Here is an 18873-nt window from a genome sequence, read left to right as displayed (position 1 = left end):
GGCTGTTTAATAGACACAAATTCAATGGTCTCCACCACTGTGTAAAGAGCAAACACAATCCAGTACATCATCCATCGCACCTGTCAAACCACAACACAAACACAAAATGTCTACTGGAGGTATAGAAGAGCTGCTTACAAAAACTTACCATGTAAATACTATAATATGAATATTATTCATACACTATATGATATACATCAAAGTACAATGGTATCACATCACTGTACCATGGTACAGTCACTGTATTTTTTGTAAGGAGAGAAACGGAAGTAGCTGGAAGAGACCACAAACAGGGCACACATGGTGGAAGAACAGTATTAAATTGCTAATCAGCTCAGGGTTTAGTTACTGACAGCCTCTGTCAGATACAAAGAGTAACCAGGATATATGGACAGTTTAGCTGAAGCTCTCCATCTATTCTGGCTATTAACATTCTCTAAAGTCAAATATTAAGATGTGAAGAATCAGCAGAACACAGCTGGATAAAGATATGCATGTGCCTTTATATGAATTGAGTACTCACATATTCTTTGACATTCTTGGATTTGACGGCTTTAAAGGAGTAGTACGCAGGATACAGCGTTCCAAACACAAGACTGTGATAAAACACACACAGACATATACATTATATTCAAAAATATCATGTACCTGTTAAATGCAAGCAAACAAATAAAGGTTGGTGAACTAACAGTAACACTCAACCAATCTTTTTTTTTTTTTTTTTTTTTTAAATGTAAGATATACTGATATATCTATATAGGTTATTGGCCAGTATTAGGGATTATTTTCCATTTATTTTTGCATTTGGATTATCTTAAATTCTTAAAAACACTAATAATTGAATTTATATTGAGTTAATCTTTAAATACAGTAATAATTTAATAACACCATTAATATCCCTTTTTTCTACTGTACATTATAATGTTGTGGTGACTAAATACTTGTAGCATTTAAATTGACTAATCTTAGTTTTATGTGATCTATTTTTAATTTATTTAGACAAAATAAAGTGTAGAATTCAATAAATGATCAGTTATGGGCCATTACATGAAAATAATTATTGGTCATGACATGAAAATGATTATCAACTTTTTGTATCAACCATAATTTAAATATCGGTGGATTCCTATGCACAATTTTACATTTGATGATAATCCATCCATTTTATTTGGATGCCCACCCAGATGGCAAATCAAGCCTTTGCCTTAAAGGCCTACTCAAATATTGAAACCAGAACAATGATTATTCAAAATGCTTTATTTATTGTGACAGATGAGATTGAAATCCCATTTTTTTATTCCCCAAAAGAGGTGTTGAACACCTCACTTTAGTACATACACAAAGTAAATCCACAGCCTTCTCTGTAACTGGCTTGTGTTTCACTGAACCATATATTTTCGAGTAGCTATGGGAACGACATCACTGCCTGATACCGTCTAAAGTTATGTGTGATCATGGGTGTGTGTGGTGAGAGACTGTTGGATGGATTCCATTTATTGCGTAACAGTTTCTCCACTCTAAAACATCTCTACCACAAAGCAAAATATATGCTGAAGTCAAGAGTAGAGATCATCTCTTAACTCAAAACAGTGAAACTGTTTGTAATTAAACATCTTCAGCATCACCAAGTCACCATTTCCAAACACAGCCTGCCTTGCTTTTACTACTAGACAGAAGAAAGTGTTTAAACGTCAAATGCTGTGAGAACACATTAGAGTCACAATGGTTTAGTCAAGCATTTCCTATTACGCTGTTCGCTGGGAGAACTCGTGAGGGTAAAAAAAGAAGGGAAAGAATAGGAATGAGTGTGTGTGTGTGTGTGTGTGTGTGTGTCAGTGAGAGAGAGAGAGAGAAAGAGAGAGAGAGAGAGAGAGAGATGTTACTGCACATCTCTAAAACAGCTAGGCCTTGTTTGCCGGCGGCAAATAATTCATCATGTTAACTTACAGTAAGAACACAAAAGGCATTTCAAGAGAACTTTAGACTTTGAAAGTGACTATAGCCTACTATATATAAATGTATTTCTATCAGTGAAGACCAGAGACCCTTATCTCTTATATTGTCAGTACACTAAAGATAACCAAACCCATAGCAAACAGCACCTAGTGAGATGAGGCACGGAATGTGCTTCCCTATGCTGACCTTTTCCGCAAAGAAAGAGACGCACCTTCTGTAACATTACGGTCCAGCAGGAAAACAGCAGTTCCTCCCTGGCAGCCAGGGACTCTGAATAAAGCAGGTCTCCAGCCAAAAACATGATGAATTTCCTGTTCTACTCCACCAAGTCAGCAAAATTAATGTAGGGTTTGTTTTTTCCCCTGCATAATTTGTGAATTTTTATTATGGTTGATTCAGAGGTTCCTACACTTTCTTACCAGTGAATTTCCAAGATTTTTCCATTATTTTTCCTATGATTTGTGATGACTTGATAAGGTTTTTGTGCATTCACAAACAGTCATTTCCAGCCTACTAAATACTTCAGATCTGAGTATAACTATATTGACTGTAAATATTTACATGACCTTTTAAAATTGTATTAATTTCCATTACTTTTCAGGGCCTGGACATTTCCTGGTACATTCCAGATTTCCTAGGACAGTGGGAACCTTGTTGATTGTGAAAGTATATAAAATAAAAATACTGCAGAAATTGAATAACTGTAAGTGTTATTTACTATATTGGGGACAAAACGCTATATATGCATGTCGGTTTTTTTCTTCTTCAGAAAATAATCGACAACTTGTTTTATGGGCTTATAGTACTGTTTTGTATTGTAACTATGTAGATATTAGACAGTAGCATAGATTTTATCCGTATGAACTAACGTAAATGCGCAGTCAGACTCAGCAGTTTTCACTAATGTACTGTAAGCTCAGAAACGCAAATAGTTTTCAATAAATACTCACACGATGGCCCTAGATATAATCCACGACACCATCTTCCAACCTGTTGCACTTTTAAGTTATGAGATTCGCTGCAGGTCCAGTCCAGAAGCATAAACTATTCAAATAAACTATAACTAATAATAACTTCTGTCTCGCTTCTCCAACCGCTAAAACTCAACCAATGAGTTCCTGTTTTTAACGCATGCTTCCTGATATCCACAAGTTTGCAAGATGACATCGTTATTTGACGAATAACCACTCATCCCAGCTGTTGTCCTCTCCTTACATGATGTTCCGTTGTGTTAAAAAAGAGTATGTATTGTTTTCCTCTTCTCAAATCCTTTTCGGACTAGGGACTGTGTCACCTTTGATGGCTCGACTGGCCACTGATTGGACGGAGCCGCTGGTTTATCCCGCCTTCTGCGTTTACTGATTGGACCACTGACTCAGCGCCAAACAGGGTCACAGGGCGGAGCGGCTCATCGCTTGCACGCTGTTTGCGTACCAGGTTAGGAATGATTGAGTTTGAAACAGGTAATTTGGAAACGTTTTTTATTTGAAGATGTTAAATGCTCTTCAAATAAAAAACGTTTCCAAATTACCTGTTTCAAACTCAATCATTCCTAACCTGGTACGCAAACAGCGTGCAAGCGATGAGCCGCTCCGCCCTGTGACCCTGTTTGGCGCTGAGTCAGTGGTCCAATCAGTAAACGCAGAAGGCGGGATAAACCAGCGGCTCCGTCCAATCAGTGGCCAGTCGAGCCATCAAAGGTGACACAGTCCCTAGTCCGAAAAGGATTTGAGAAGAGGAAAACAATACATACTCTTTTTTAACACAACGGAACATCATGTAAGGAGAGGACAACAGCTGGGATGAGTGGTTATTCGTCAAATAACGATGTCATCTTGCAAACTTGTGGATATCAGGAAGCATGCGTTAAAAACAGGAACTCATTGGTTGAGTTTTAGCGGTTGGAGAAGCGAGACAGAAGTTATTATTAGTTATAGTTTATTTGAATAGTTTATGCTTCTGGACTGGACCTGCAGCGAATCTCATAACTTAAAAGTGCAACAGGTTGGAAGATGGTGTCGTGGATTATATCTAGGGCCATCGTGTGAGTATTTATTGAAAACTATTTGCGTTTCTGAGCTTACAGTACATTAGTGAAAACTGCTGAGTCTGACTGCGCATTTACGTTAGTTCATACGGATAAAATCTATGCTACTGTCTAATATCTACATAGTTACAATACAAAACAGTACTATAAGCCCATAAAACAAGTTGTCGATTATTTTCTGAAGAAGAAAAAAACCGACATGCATATATAGCGTTTTGTCCCCAATATAGTAAATAACACTTACAGTTATTCAATTTCTGCAGTATTTTTATTTTATATACTTTCACAATCAACAAGGTTCCCACTGTCCTAGGAAATCTTTTTTTCTTCTTCAGAAAATAATCGACAACTTGTTTTATGGGCTTATAGTACTGTTTTGTATTGTAACTATGTAGATATTAGACAGTAGCATAGATTTTATCCGTATGAACTAACGTAAATGCGCAGTCAGACTCAGCAGTTTTCACTAATGTACTGTAAGCTCAGAAACGCAAATAGTTTTCAATAAATACTCACACGATGGCCCTAGATATAATCCACGACACCATCTTCCAACCTGTTGCACTTTTAAGTTATGAGATTCGCTGCAGGTCCAGTCCAGAAGCATAAACTATTCAAATAAACTATAACTAATAATAACTTCTGTCTCGCTTCTCCAACCACTAAAACTCAACCAATGAGTTCCTGTTTTTAACGCATGCTTCCTGATATCCACAAGTTTGCAAGATGACATCGTTATTTGACGAATAACCACTCATTCCAGCTGTTGTCCTCTCCTTACATGGTGTTCCGTTGTGTTAAAAAAAGAGTATGTATTGTTTTCCTTTTCTCAAATCCTTTTCGGACTAGGGACTATGTCACCTTTGATGGCTCGACTGGCCACTGATTGGACGGAGCCGCTGGTTTATCCCGCCTTCTGCGTTTACTGATTGGACCACTGACTCAGCGCCAAACAGGGTCACAGGGCGGAGCGGCTCATCGCTTGCACGCTGTTTGCGTACCAGGATAGGAATGATTGAGTTTGAAACAGGTAATTTGGAAACGTTTTTTATTTGAAGATGTTAAATGCTCTTCGATGCATGGGAGGACAGATACGTTGATTTTTTTATTTTTATTTTAAATGTTTGTATTGTCGTTTAGTCTGATTTGTCATCTTTTGACATCTTTAGAAGTACACTAGCATATAGATGACCTCAAAGCTATAAGAGACATACTAAAAACATCACTACTCCAAGTTATCTCAGTGGAACTACGCTGTAGGTAATTTCCAGTTATAAGATCCTAAAATTTGAGGCCTTGCAGACATGCAGGGTGATTTTTAATTTTGTTATTATTATTATTATTATGTTGGTTACTGAAAGAAAGAAAATAGGCAATATTTTATTGTTGCAATAATGTAGGTTAGTTATATAATAGATGGTAACTGTAAATGCAATATTGTTTCGCTATATAAAATGAATGAAAAAAAGATGATGCATCAGAAAGTTTATGGTTGGATTGCTAAACAATGAAAAACAGCTGAAGATTTTCTGCCACATCTGTTTTAGGTTTTCATCATTTGCCCTCAAGTCAATTTTGCAGTGTGCATTAGATTGTTAAAATGCACTTAGAGGGGAGTAGCACAGCACAGTGGTTAATGGTGACTTTAACCTTTCTGTTGTAGATGTTTAAACTGCACCCAACTGTGATCCTTTGACCCACACTGAGAATAGAAATGAAAAAAGTATGAATTCTTGATTATGGTACACTGGCTCTAAAGACCACCCTTAAGGAAATCTGGTCTAAAAGTATGATAGAAATATTGGCAAAGCTTAAATATTGCATCTTTTGCAACACTGTGTTGTGGTTCTACAGGTTTTTAAGAAAATACTATAGTGGCCATGTAGTGTTAGGAGTAAATAACATCCATGGGGCCTTTGAGGGTCTTTAGTTTCAATGTACCATGTCATAGAAAAACTGTGTGGGGGTGGGGGGGCTAAATAGGGACAGTCCATCTCAAGTGGTCCAGTGGAGTTGGTTGACCATTTTTAATTTTCCTTACTTTTTTGAGTGATTGCGTCTATGTATTGGTATTGCAAAACCTTTTTTCACTTTGTTTAACCACAGCACCATCTCTGTGTCATAAATATTTGACACATTCTTGTTATCTTGTTAAGTCCAAATGTAAAGATCTAGATTGCTCAGGGTTTCACTTATAGGGTCAATTTATAATGGGAAGGATTTGGGCCTTAATTTTTTTAGGGAGATTAAATTACATTTTTTATATGCAGAACATGCATACATTTCAGGTTTGAGACGTTTAAAATACGCATTTTGAGTAAGAATCTCAGTTTGTATTTGTAATTTTTATTGTCTGTTACAGGTAATGCCACCTGGAGACAGACAGTCATTGGAGAAGAACTTTTCCATAGATTTGATCACTTACCAGCTGTCATAAAATCAACTATTTTTTTTCTCAACAGATTACCACAGTTTAATATAATAATAGCTTTCATGTAGCTCAAACAGTAGAGCATGGAGCTAGCAGTGCCAAGGTCATGGTTTCAGGAAAACAAAAAAACTGATCAAATGTGTGTATGTATCTTGTATCTTGAATGCAATATAAGTTGTTTTGGACAAAAGCGTCCGTAAAATGTAAATAATAATAATATAATAATTTAATTTTATATTTTAATAAAATAGTAGTTAAATTCTTTCATATTTTAAATGATAAAAAATGATATTAAAATATAATAAGTTAATATTTTAATTAAGAAAAACATCAATGATGTTATAAGAGTGACATCATTAAACAATTATGAAACTATTCACAAAACAAAAATGCCAAATCCCTCAAAGAAAGCGCTCCCTCTTTTGTGTAGGCTCCAGGATTGGTTCAAGGTTGGATGCGCGTGCCCTTGTTTCTGGCGCGTGCTCCGTCCTTCAGCAGAATCACTGCGCGCGATAACGCGTCAGCATCAAGCAAAGGATAACTAATATTTCCAATGAATGATACGTCTGATAGCTGACGAACTGCACGAGCTTGATCCACTCTGGCATCGCTGATCCATATATCAGGGGGAGACGGGGCGCGTTTGAGGTGAGAGTGAACAGAAGTCATGCTTTATGATTGTGTTGTGCATTTTGTTGGTGATGCCAGGTTTCTGAGGACTCGTGCAAGGGCTGCAGTTCCGCCTGAGGAGCTGTCTGTGGTTCTGAAAGGATCGGGTGTCTGTGCAAGGTTGAGCATTTTTGGTTACACGAAAATTAGCTTCCTGTTCCCGTTTCTCGCGGGTTGAAGCAAGATAAGACAGCGAATCTCGCTTGACACATCATAAAGCGTTCGCATGCATGACATACGGGTGCAGCGCGAGGTAGAACAGTGTTTGCATTTAATTGGCTTGTCCCACCGATATTACAAAACTGAGAAGTATGTCTGATCTGTGATCTGCTGTCATCAGGTTTTCAGCGTTTACTTAATATTCTGTTATTTTTACCCTTGAGAGGAAAATCCTCAACCACCAGCGGATAATTGATTTAGATAGCCAAATATGGTTGTAATCCAAATGTTAGCTATGCATTTTGGTTTCCCCTCAAATACCGTTGGTAAAGCATGGTTGTAATTACAAATGACACAATCTGGTGGGGATTATCACAAAGACATTGCCAACTGATCAGTTCTGCAGTGTTGTAGCATCATAAATACTTAGATTTCTATTCAGTTACATATCATACAAGTTTTGACGTTTTAAGCAATCAGGGATCATTTTTTTTTGATTATTATTTATTTATTTGTGTGTGTATGTGCCTTGTTTCTCCCTATCAGGTGTATATATCCACTGGAGTAGCTGTTTTGCAGAGTTTTTGTTGAGTTTTTGAACCATGGCGAAGAACAACAGCCTCCATCCAAACAGCAATGGAGAGACGGACGACTCGCCAAACATGCTGGTTTACAGAAAGGTAGGACTTTTGAATAATTATTTGAATGGTTACTTTGCGAAAGGTATTGCCTTTTTGACAAGTAGTGTAAGCTTTGTGTTGAGTGCAGTTTTGGGGGGAAAAAAACTATGGCTAAAACATGAAAGTGGTGTGGGCGACAAAGGGGCTATTTGTCACACTTTTTCGTTTATTTTGGAAAGTCAGTTGCTGTATGGACACAAATCTTGAGATCTTGGTTACAAAAAGCTATTAAAGGAACACTCCACTAATTTTGGAAATAGGCTCAGTACACGATGTAACTACAGAAGAGTCAAGTTTTAAATAGGAAAAATATAGAAACTCTTTGGTCATTTTTGAGCAAGATGCTAACGGTCAAATCAGATTCAATGATCTATGCTAAGCTAAGCTAAAAGTGCTACCGCCAGACCCAGAGATCGGCTGAATGGGTTCGAAAACGGTAATAACTCTAGGGGAGTTGGAAAATGAGCCTATTTTCAAAAATAGTGGAGTGTTCCTTTAAACATTTCAACAGCTTAAAAAAAAAAGAAGAAAGAGTTTGTTTACCAAACATTGACCTTTTGTGGCTATATGGGGTTGTCACTGCGATTAAATAGCATATTACATTTAATCTTTTGCCTTTGTGACAATTTTCCCTTGTGACTGTGAGTCCCTCTGTAGGGCATTTTCTTGAGAAGCAACAGGAATGGAAAAACTCATGTTTTGAAAAAGGAGAGGTGGACATCAAAACTTTTTTGACCTTTCTTACTCTCCATCTTTCTGATGATTGGTAATTTGCTCATCAATGCTTGAGTCAAAGTCATTTATATTGCTGATTGGGAACTAAAGTCTGTCATTGTGGCTGAGAGCCACTAATGTACCACTCACCCTATGGAGACTCAAAAAAGGAACATGAATTTTTCACGAAGCCATTATCACATATTTAAAGACTTGTGTGGCAAATTACAGTTTCAATCATGGTCAGTCGTTGTATCATTAATTAGTAGCCTGCTTAAATGAGCTCTGATGATGAATCAGGTATCTGAGTGCTTCTCTGTGATGAATTCATAATTCTAGTTTTTATGCCGACATTAGGACTGGGCAATCTATTAAATATTTATGATGTATTTGTAATGATTTTGCCCAGCAATATCAAATTAATCAATACTGTGATAATACAGTTTTTATTTGTACATTTATTTTCTTAAACGGTAGCATGGCTCATTTAAACGTTTTTATAAATCAATTCAAATGGTTAGTTTCAATGAAACTCATAATAAATATTTAGAGAAAGATGCATTGCAGAAAGATGCGTTCTGCTGCCAGATGGTGTAGTTAAGTAATCTACCAGCAGGGACTAACAAGGCCATGTTAACCAGCCAAACCTTGATCCAATCCTCTGATACAGCAAAGACTTGCGACCCAAACCCCTGTGCGATCATGACTAGCATTTCTTCTGTCCTGTACCAGCTTGCCCTCCCGTCTCTCTTGGCCATGATAAATTTCAATCTGTTCCCTCAGGTGTGGCGGAAATATGTTGTCAGAACATGACAGTCAGATATAGTTTGGAGACAGTGAATCATTCATCTATCAAAGGTTGCAGAATCTTCCTGCAAGACTCTATTTATTCTTCCTTCTTTCATTTCATTTCCTTCACCCTTCAGTTGATTTTCACATTTCCTCCATGCTGCTTCAGTCCTATTAGGTGTGCTGTGCTGTGAAGGTGCAGGAAGGAGAGGTGCTCTGCAGTCAGAGATACTGTGGCTCTTCTCGTCGCATCACAAGACATTAACTCACCCAATTCAGAACTAATAACTACTGGCCAGTCTCTTATCACAGGCTTTTCTAACAGATCTCAAAGAGCTGAAAAGATTTATGAAGGACCTTAGGCAGAACAGGACCACTTTTCCCAAAAGCACCGCAACCCTAAGTGTACTGTAAAAATGGCCATACGAATCATCATAGAATTACGGACTGTTTCCCAAAAGCAAATTAAGTAGTTCTTGAAAATCTTAGATGTACGAGTCCTTGGGAGTAACTGTAAAGAGGCAGACTTATGCAGATACCTGCAGGACAAAATTACACCTAAATTTAATACAGTACTTTTCTGATGTGCTACACTTGACGCATTATACAATTAATTCTGCTTATTTTATTTATTTTATAATTAACGTGTGTATATTTTTAAGTAGCATATAAACCACTTTCTAACATTATGTACTTATTTGCTCATTATTTATTTATGAGCAATGCTTCACTGTTGCCATGTGCTCCATAAAAATGATAAATATAACAGAATAAAAATAGTACACTTACATAATTACAGTAGCAAATAAAACACCAGTAAAAAAGCACTCACTAGATCGATCAAACAGTTGAGAGAATATAATATACTGTAAGTGTTTTGTGTTACCATAGGAGGATGGTGCATAAATTTGTTCCAATTCAGTATGAACAGATGGAATTTCTAGGCTTGGTTGACCACCCATGAGTTTGTATTCCTTTGGAAAAGAGAGAAATACTGTATGATGAGGAATTTGGTGGAAAAACTGGCTTGGAAATGTTAAATCATAAAGTGCACTTTGTGTGACCAAGAGTGTCCACCAGTAATCATGAAAAAGTTGTAGCTGCTTTTGCATGCATGCCAATAAACTCCAACTGTAAGACTTTTAGAGCTGTAGGAGTGTAATTCTCAGTAGTCTACTTGATTAATTCCTTAGTTGATGATAAATTCTCAATAGTTTTCTACTTGCTGTTGGAAGTGTAGCATATTATCAAGCAAGATGACTGCAAGATATGTTTTTCCAGATTAAAAATCAACTTTCAATAAGCTTTCAAACCACATTTTAAATGTGAATACCATTAAATCTGTTTGCAATATAGTGCACAACATGATCTGTCACCATTATAAATTAGTAAAAGTCACAGGACCTAAACTTGAGCCTTGTGGGACTCCTTTGTAAACCTGCAATACTTTCCAATTTTAGTGTGACTTGATGAAAGAATCAGCAATGCTAACTGGAGGGAAAACATTGACACTCTCAAATTTATTCAGCAACTTTTCTTATACCTAATTTAAAGTTTTTTTTTAAGTTTTAAGACCGTTGCACACCTTTATACACCCTCTTCTCGCTCAACACCTAACACAATGGTGTAATGAAATAACGATCTTGTAGATGATGGCAGTTTTACCTTACTTTGTGTTTTGTAGCATACACCTGTACATTCTTGAGCTGTCCTGTTCGTACTGTGAGGGAGAGACAGATTGAGAAATAGACAGATACAAAGTCAGAGAGAGGGAGAGACAGAATGTTAAATCAAGAAGTGTACCTGGTGTCTGCTACATAGTTCCAAAGGTGCTGGAGAAAGAAATGAGTCACATGTCCTTCAAATACATCCTTCGGCTTGTTAGCAACACAGTTCTGCATGCAAAGCTGCTGTCTTCACACTGCATTCCACATAAAGTGTAGCTGTGAAAATTAAAATAAAACATTGACTTGTATGTCTGTTGACCAACCATTAGTGCAGTTTTTGGAGTTGAAGGTAAATAGTTGAAAATAGACATAGGATTAGTTCCTCCAAATGTTAAGATTTTGTGGTTGTTCTGACCACATATTTTGCTTTCTATATTATTGGTATTTGTAGTATATCATTATGTACAGTACATTACCAATCAAAGGTTTGTGATCAGTGAGATTAAAAAAAAAAAAACGTTTATTCAGCAAGCATGCATTAAATTAGGTGACAATAGAGACATTTCTTACTTTTTTATTGTTTTTCTTATTATCTAAAACACTCAGGGAACATGCAATGTTAAGTACAGGGTCTGTTCTGAGTCATTTCACTCATGTTTCAGGAATATGTGAGTATGCTGTATAATGGCTGTCAGGGGCTTTCGCAGAGTTAATCTGAAATGTTTCTTCATTTTCCATGGGCAAGACAATTGACAATCACACTCAGCTAAATAAATATTGAGACACACCCAGGCAAACGTATAGGCTCATAAACATAAACACACATATATATATATTGTGGTGCTCCTAAGGCACTTAAGCTATTGTTTATAGCCAGAGGGCAGCATAAATTTCCCGCATTAAAAGAAGTTCAGAAAAAGGCAGTTCTTTTCTGAAGGATCTTTAGACTTTCTAGCTATCACATTGTGCTGAAAATGCCCAGTCACACAAACTGCTGCTGGTGAATATAAATATCTCTTTTAGCTGACGGAGACACCAATCTGTTCCAACATGACCATCTCCACTTCTGCCTTCTTCTCATGCATAATTCATATCCAGACCAGCATGCTTCTTTTTTTTTATCACGCTGTACACCCTATGTTGAGTGACTACTACAGTATCTTGGCCAAACTCTGCACAGAACAGCTCATTTTTTTATGCGGGCCTCCATACAGTATGAGGAAACAGGATTGACTTAATCGAGTGTTGAATGGCTTGGCTTTTCTAATCCCTTCTTCTTGATTTGAGGAATGCACATCCTTCATTGGTGGTCCGTGACCCTGAGTGGAGTTGTCATCGGTGACAGACTATTATGACTCATCGTGTGCTATCTTAACGCTCTACGTACACCTATCTTCCGGCTGTTACGTCAATATGGTTTTGAGAGTGGTAACATATGTGCTGTTAGCGGGGGTTGTAGTGGGGAATGAGATGGAAATGAGAAATTGTCTCTTGGATGAATTTTTAGACTCAAAACCATGTTGCGTGACTGACACTTAAATGGATGTGCCACCTTCTCTTATTACGACACTTAACATTATGTTCTTTTGACTGTTCTAGGTCTTTGTTGATGCTTTTTGTACTGTGTGTGTGCGTTTGTTTTACACACTCATGTGCACCTCCTTTCCCACATTCAAGCATTATCCAAGCATTATGTGTGCATACATATACATGTTTTTAATGCAGTATTTATGCATTAAAAAATACATGTACACGACGATGTTAAAAACCATTGTGCTGCCTAAAATTTTTGTGGAAACTGTTACTCATTTCTTTTAGAATTTTTTGAACAGAAAGATCAAGAACATTTATTTGAAATTGAAATCTTTTGAAACCTTATACATGGCTTTACTGCAATTTTTATCAATTTATCAAATTTTGATCATTTATCAATTAAATGTGTCCTTGTGGAGTAAAAGTACAAATAAAAAAATCTTACTGGTCCCAAATTTTTGAATGGTGGTAAATGCATAATTTTTTAATGCATTTTTTTTGCACTATAAGAGCCACAAAATAGACCATTGTCAAAGTAGATATTCATATTTATTTTGCTGTGGTGTACTGAAGAATTTGTTCTTCAACAATCAAGTCATACAGCAGACTAGTAGACTGCAAGTCTGGCTTATCTATAATATTTTTAGCAGTGGTGCTTTAAAGGGAATGACTGCAGAGATGCAACTTTTCACAGAGCGTTGTGCCAATTGCAGTGAATCACTGATGACAGTTAACTCTGTCTGAGATGTTGCATCCTATGTTTAATTTAATTAACTTTAAAGCCCTGCCACTACAACTATTACAGCACCACTTTTACAATAATTTCACCGCTTTCAATAAATTTTAAGACAGTTACTGTCAGTCTTCAGATTGTCTGCTGTGAGCGATGTTCCTGTTATTTTGCATAGTCCATCTCAAGTTTTTTGTAACAACCAAGATATTATGCAATAAAAGTTTACAGATTTAGTAGCGCCCCCTGCCCCCCTGCCCAAGAGTGACACCTCTCAAGTTCTGCTAGGGTTGAGCACCAGGTTCTGGTAATATGTTGTAGCGAATCAGCTCAAAGGGGAAATATGAATAATTAATTATAAATATTTAGATCCGCTGTAAGTATTTACTTGATATCTCAGTGTCAACTGTCTGTCAATTCTACTCAGAACATGTAGCAAAAATCTGAATGATTAGGGACTCCAGTTATGAGCAAACAGTGAACAACCTCAAGTGTACTAGTCTAACATACACACACACACGTATACAGTTGGCATAGGAAAAGGGGTTAAAGCTTAAGCAGTAAAGAGAAGAGAATAAAGACATGGAGCTATGGTACAATTTGATATTCAGCAGATCTACAGCCTGAAGGAAACATCAGTTTCTTAGTTCAAACACACCTTTGTAAAAGAGTGCAAATGATACTTAATGTATCAATTAATAAAACGAAGTTTGATACTTGCACGTCTCGCCTGTTTGAAAAAGAGTCCTGATGCACTTTGGGGCTCCAGTTGGTCTCTGCTGAAGTTAGTTGATGAGAAAGAACCAGTTTGAGTCAGAGGATCTTGATGAATGGAAAGACTAGGCAGGAGCCTGGCTCAAGCTTAGGGTGGTTTTTAACACTCTTAGCTCAGCATCTTCTCCTGGAATTCCTGAATCTAATGGCGAATTCCTGAATCTTTTCCACTGCGTGGTACGACTCGGCTCGGCTCGGCACGGCTCGGCACGGCTCAGTACGGCACGGCACGGCTCGGTTTGCGTTTCCACTGCAGTTTAGTATCGCTTTAGTGTGGGCGGGATTATTCACATGTCGTTATAGTTGCGCCACCTCTACTGCCGCGACTCCTGAAAAACGTTTTCATTCCACGTCGCCCCATCAAGCTCTCGCTGGATCCGCTCCTCTGCTATCAACGAGAGGAACGTCTGTACTTCCTCAACAGGGGGAACAGCCACTTTTTGGTTGTTAAATAAAAGGTGCGCTCGTTCAAAACATTTACTATCAAAACTATTAAAGATTCTGGTAACACTAATACCTTCCATAGGTATCAACATATAATATAAATGAACATTTAGACCATTAAAAATGCAGCCAAAAGATACCAAACATGGCATACCTGTGATCTCTGTTAACAATAGTATGCAATTCTAAAATGTTAATTTAAAAGAGTTTATATCAATACATAAGCAAAACACTATAAGAGGAAAAATAATGAGATGGGGAAAATTGGGTACATGTCCCTACATTTCTCAAGTGGTTATATCTAGAGGGAGATAGAATTAGGATGGACTGTATAGTACAAGGGTATATTTGTCTGTTTCAAAGTGAATTTAGAGTGAAAACTCTACATTCCTTTGAGTTGTAAAACAATCTTATCTTGATGTGTGTCTTTGTTACCAAGGTAACCAGAGGCCTGGTTCTGCCCTTTTGAGGTGTTAGTTGCATTTTGGGGGAAGGGTCCATAGACCCCATGGAACCAGAGGCCTGTTCTGCCTTTCGGAGGTGTTAGATGCATTTCGGGGGAAGGGTCCATAGACCCTCGTAATTGGCCCTTTGTTTAGGTGAGGGGGTGTTAAATATTATTTGTTAAATATAACAAATAGTTGTGTCTGATTGGTCCAAATGCTACAATGTCTCTCAACTAATGATATAAATTATTACACACCTCTGGTATTAGTAATAGTTATAAGATAAGCCTTAATTTAAACTATATCAAAGGATTTTACACTGCAGGTAAGTATAGATTAGTTTAGGTAAATACTGTTAATCCAGGTGAATACACCAGGTAAGTATGGGTATGTATAAAAACTATAATGCTTTATTATGACAAAAAGTAAATAAATATATAGTCAAACAATAAATATTCAAATGTCAGTAAATAGGTTGTAACAAAGTGACCTGTCCCTCTCGGTTAGCGCAGCACTCACACACACACACACACACACACACACACACCCACCCACCCACCATATTTTACCTTTTCCTCCTCCGCTGTTTCCTGAGGCGATATGTGGGTGCGCACGCACACGGCATCAGCACACTGGTTTCCATCCACGCAATCACATCCATGCCATTTCCATCCCCTGACAATAATCTGCGCTGCGTATAACACAACATGCATATTTTGGAGTTGTCTTTTTTGTTGGTTTTGTTTTGTGTTGTAAATACTTACCTGTGTTCAGTGTTTGCCAGCATCTGTGTTGCTGGTCTTGAGTTGCGTTTCCTCCATCGGCCGGCCAAACCCGAGCACCACCCAGCAGCCTGGATAAATAGTGCCAGTGTGCCAGCAACCGAAAGCCGGCTCATCCATTGTTTGTGTTAATAAGAGGAGTTATGGAAATGAGTTATTGTTATGTGTTTATTTTTATTTGTCTATATTTGTATAGTTATTTTGACTGAATTTTGTTTCTGTAAATACTTTGTTAGTTTATATGTGTATATATATTTATGTGATATTGTCAATATGTACCTTAATAATGTTTGTAATGGTTTTGACTAAAGGGTCGGAGCTTGGACTATAAAAAGGAGTGTGTGTTGTCAGTTTACCTGGCGAGCGAGCATGTAACTGTGGTGCCATGAGCAGTTCTTACCAATACTGAAGTTTGTGTGTATATATTTATCTCTGTTTACTTCTTTGTACAATCTTTTCTTTGTTACTTTGTATATAGCGTTGGTCATTTTTCTACTGGGACTGTTTCACCTCTTGAGCACTGTAAATAAACCATCACTTTACACTATAACACCTTTGCAAGTATTGTCATCATTTTTTGAGGATTTTTGGATTTTTTTTGTGTTAATAAGAGGAGTTATGGAAATGAGTTATTGTTATGTGTTTATTTTTATTTGTCTATATTTGTATAGTTATTTTGACTGAATTTTGTTTCTGTAAATACTTTGTTAGTTTATATGTGTATATATATTTATGTGATATTGTCAATATGTACCTTAATAATGTTTGTAATGGTTTTGACTAAAGGGTCGGAGCTTGGACTATAAAAAGGAGTGTGTGTTGTCAGTTTACCTGGCGAGCGAGCATGTAACTGTGGTGCCATGAGCAGTTCTTACCAATACTGAAGTTTGTGTGTATATATTTATCTCTGTTTACTTCTTTGTACAATCTGTTCTTTGTTACTTTGTATATAGCGTTGGTCATTTTTCTACTGGGACTGTTTCACCGCTTGAGCACTGTAAATAAACCATCACTTTACACTATAACACCTTTGCAAGTATTGTCATCATTTTTTGGGGATTTTTGGATTTTTTTTGTCTTTTATTTTTGTGTGTCTGAACCCATTTTTCGAGCCTGCAAGCACCCGTTGTCTCACATTTGGTGTCAGAAGTGGGATGGCTACTCGCAAGACTGTGAGCAGGAAGGCAGGAAGCCTACTCCATGCCACCTCAAGTCAGACCCGTCTCTCCTGCTGCAACATCTGGAGGTGGAATGTGGAGGTGTGATTTCCTGAGTGCACAAGAGCAGAGAGAGCAGCGTTATCTACTGGAGCTACAGAGTCTATGAGAGTCAATTCTGCATGCTGTCCGGCCAGCTGAAAGGTCCAGTGATGTCGAGAGCCCACGTATGGAGCTCCCAACGCCGTCTCAGCGCAGAGGCACAGCTTACCAGAGAGACAGAGACTCACCAACTGACATGGGGTCCAGCAGCCAGCTGATGCTATGAACGGAGCCGAAGTTACCAGTCTTCCAGCAGGGGGAGGACATTGAGAACTTCTTGCGCCGTTTTGAGCAGAGATCTACTCTGACTTGATGAAGCTGCTCTTGGAAAAGTTCAACATCTCTCCAAAAACCTACGGTCGGCGGTTCCGTGCTGCTTCTACGCCAGCTGGGGAGTCACCGACTGAAACTTACCATCGGCTGCAGAACTTGTACCGTCATTGGGTGAGGCCTGAGCTGCATACGAAGGAGATCGGTGAGATAACATTCCTGGAACATTTTCTCCGGGTTCTTCCCTATGAGATCCGAGTGTGGGTGAAAAAACATGAGCCGACAACTGGACTTGATGCTGGCTCAGCAGTACATCAACGCTCACCATGGAAGTCAGCTCTCTCACCCCACGAAAGGTCACTTTAAAAGTTCGCCCAGTGGCTCTGATAAACCTCATGTTGACTTAAATGTCTGTTACTCATGTACAAAAAGTAGCTCCTGAAAAAAAGGCTTGTTTGCTTTTACTGCCAACAACCGGGTCACAAAGCAACAGTGTGTCCGGTTGGTAAATCTAAATGACTGGTTTTTGCAATGTCACAAGAGAGGAGGACATTGATGTAAACAATATACGCAAGGCACAATATGTTCAAGTGACTGTAAATGGACAATGTTTGAATGCTCTTTTGGACACTGGTAGCTCTTTATCTTTGCTCAAAATAAATCATATGCCACATGTTCCATTTGCTAATCTGGTCAATGTAGAATGTGTTCATGGGGATGTGAAGCAGTGCCCTCAAAAAGAAGTTAATGTGTGTGTACAAGACCAGACTTATTTGTTGAATGTGGCTGTTGTAGAGGATTTACCTGCTGACATGATTTTGGGGAGAGACTTACCAGTGCTTACTGAAAATTTGCATTCTACCAAAGACTGTGTAACCACTTCTGACTATGCTGCTGTTGCTTATACTGTTGTAACACGAGCCCGGGTTAAAGCACGTCTGCAGTCTGTTGCAAGGCGGGACTAATGGCCCCAGAAAGACACGTCATCAATGACGACTAGAAAAAAGGTTTTGGTACCCCAGCCCCTGAGGTCCAAAATGAGGGTCTTGAAGTTCATGGCTGGAAGTTCTCAGAAAACATAAAAAAAGGGAAGTGACATGTGGCCAAGTATGGTGACCCATACCCAGAATTTGTGCATTTAACCCATCCAAGTGCACACGTCGTTAATGCACACCCGGAGCAGTGGGCAGCCATATTGATGTGGCGTCCAGGGAGCAGAACTCTGAAAATAACATAGGTCATTTGGGTTAAAAACGTATAAATACTCAGTATATATCAAACGGTTTTGGAACGGACAATGCAATAGTGGTAAAAACACGTTTACTCACGTTTATGCGTTGCGACATTACTGTTGGATCAACTCTAGCCAGACTCAGCACTGCATCGTTTACTTTCAGTCTATCTGAAAAGCCTGCATCATACTGTCTTGTTTAAAAATGAATCCGTAGTAAAGTAAGGCAAGGCAAGTTTATTTATATAGCACATTTCATACACAATGGTAATTCAAAGTGCTTTACATAAAA

The 18873-nt window shown here is 38.0% G+C and overlaps 1 protein-coding gene and 2 long non-coding RNA genes across 3 annotated transcripts in view; 1 reads left to right on the top strand and 2 right to left on the bottom strand.

The window, feature by feature from the left end:
* Positions 1 to 25: 25 nt before the first annotated feature.
* Positions 26 to 3237, bottom strand: LOC107671132 (uncharacterized). Its single transcript, XR_001632158.1, has 3 exons — positions 2907 to 3237; positions 524 to 596; positions 26 to 80 (listed from the first exon to the last, which is right to left on the bottom strand). It is a non-coding gene; the product is annotated as an uncharacterized LOC107671132 (long non-coding RNA).
* A 3654-nt stretch (positions 3238 to 6891) lies between these two features.
* Positions 6892 to 18873, top strand: part of LOC107671131 (regulator of G-protein signaling 7-like) — a 61196-nt gene continuing 49214 nt past the window's right edge. The window contains exons 1-2 of the mRNA XM_016463983.1: positions 6892 to 7082; positions 7809 to 7942. Of these exons, the coding sequence (XP_016319469.1) occupies positions 7865 to 7942 (78 nt within the window). The 5' untranslated portion in view covers positions 6892 to 7082; positions 7809 to 7864. The remainder of the gene's footprint in view (positions 7083 to 7808; positions 7943 to 18873) is intronic.
* LOC107671133 (uncharacterized) overlaps positions 12271 to 18873 on the bottom strand; it is a 15380-nt gene continuing 8777 nt past the window's right edge. The window contains exon 3 of the long non-coding RNA XR_001632159.1: positions 12271 to 12282. This is a non-coding gene — a long non-coding RNA (uncharacterized LOC107671133). The remainder of the gene's footprint in view (positions 12283 to 18873) is intronic.

Source organism: Sinocyclocheilus anshuiensis, unplaced genomic scaffold (genome assembly GCF_001515605.1).
Source record: "Sinocyclocheilus anshuiensis isolate Anshui unplaced genomic scaffold, SAMN03320099.WGS_v1.1 scaffold861, whole genome shotgun sequence".
In the NCBI taxonomy this organism is placed as follows: Eukaryota; Metazoa; Chordata; class Actinopteri; order Cypriniformes; family Cyprinidae; genus Sinocyclocheilus; species Sinocyclocheilus anshuiensis.
This window is presented reverse-complemented; position numbering and strand designations above follow the sequence as displayed.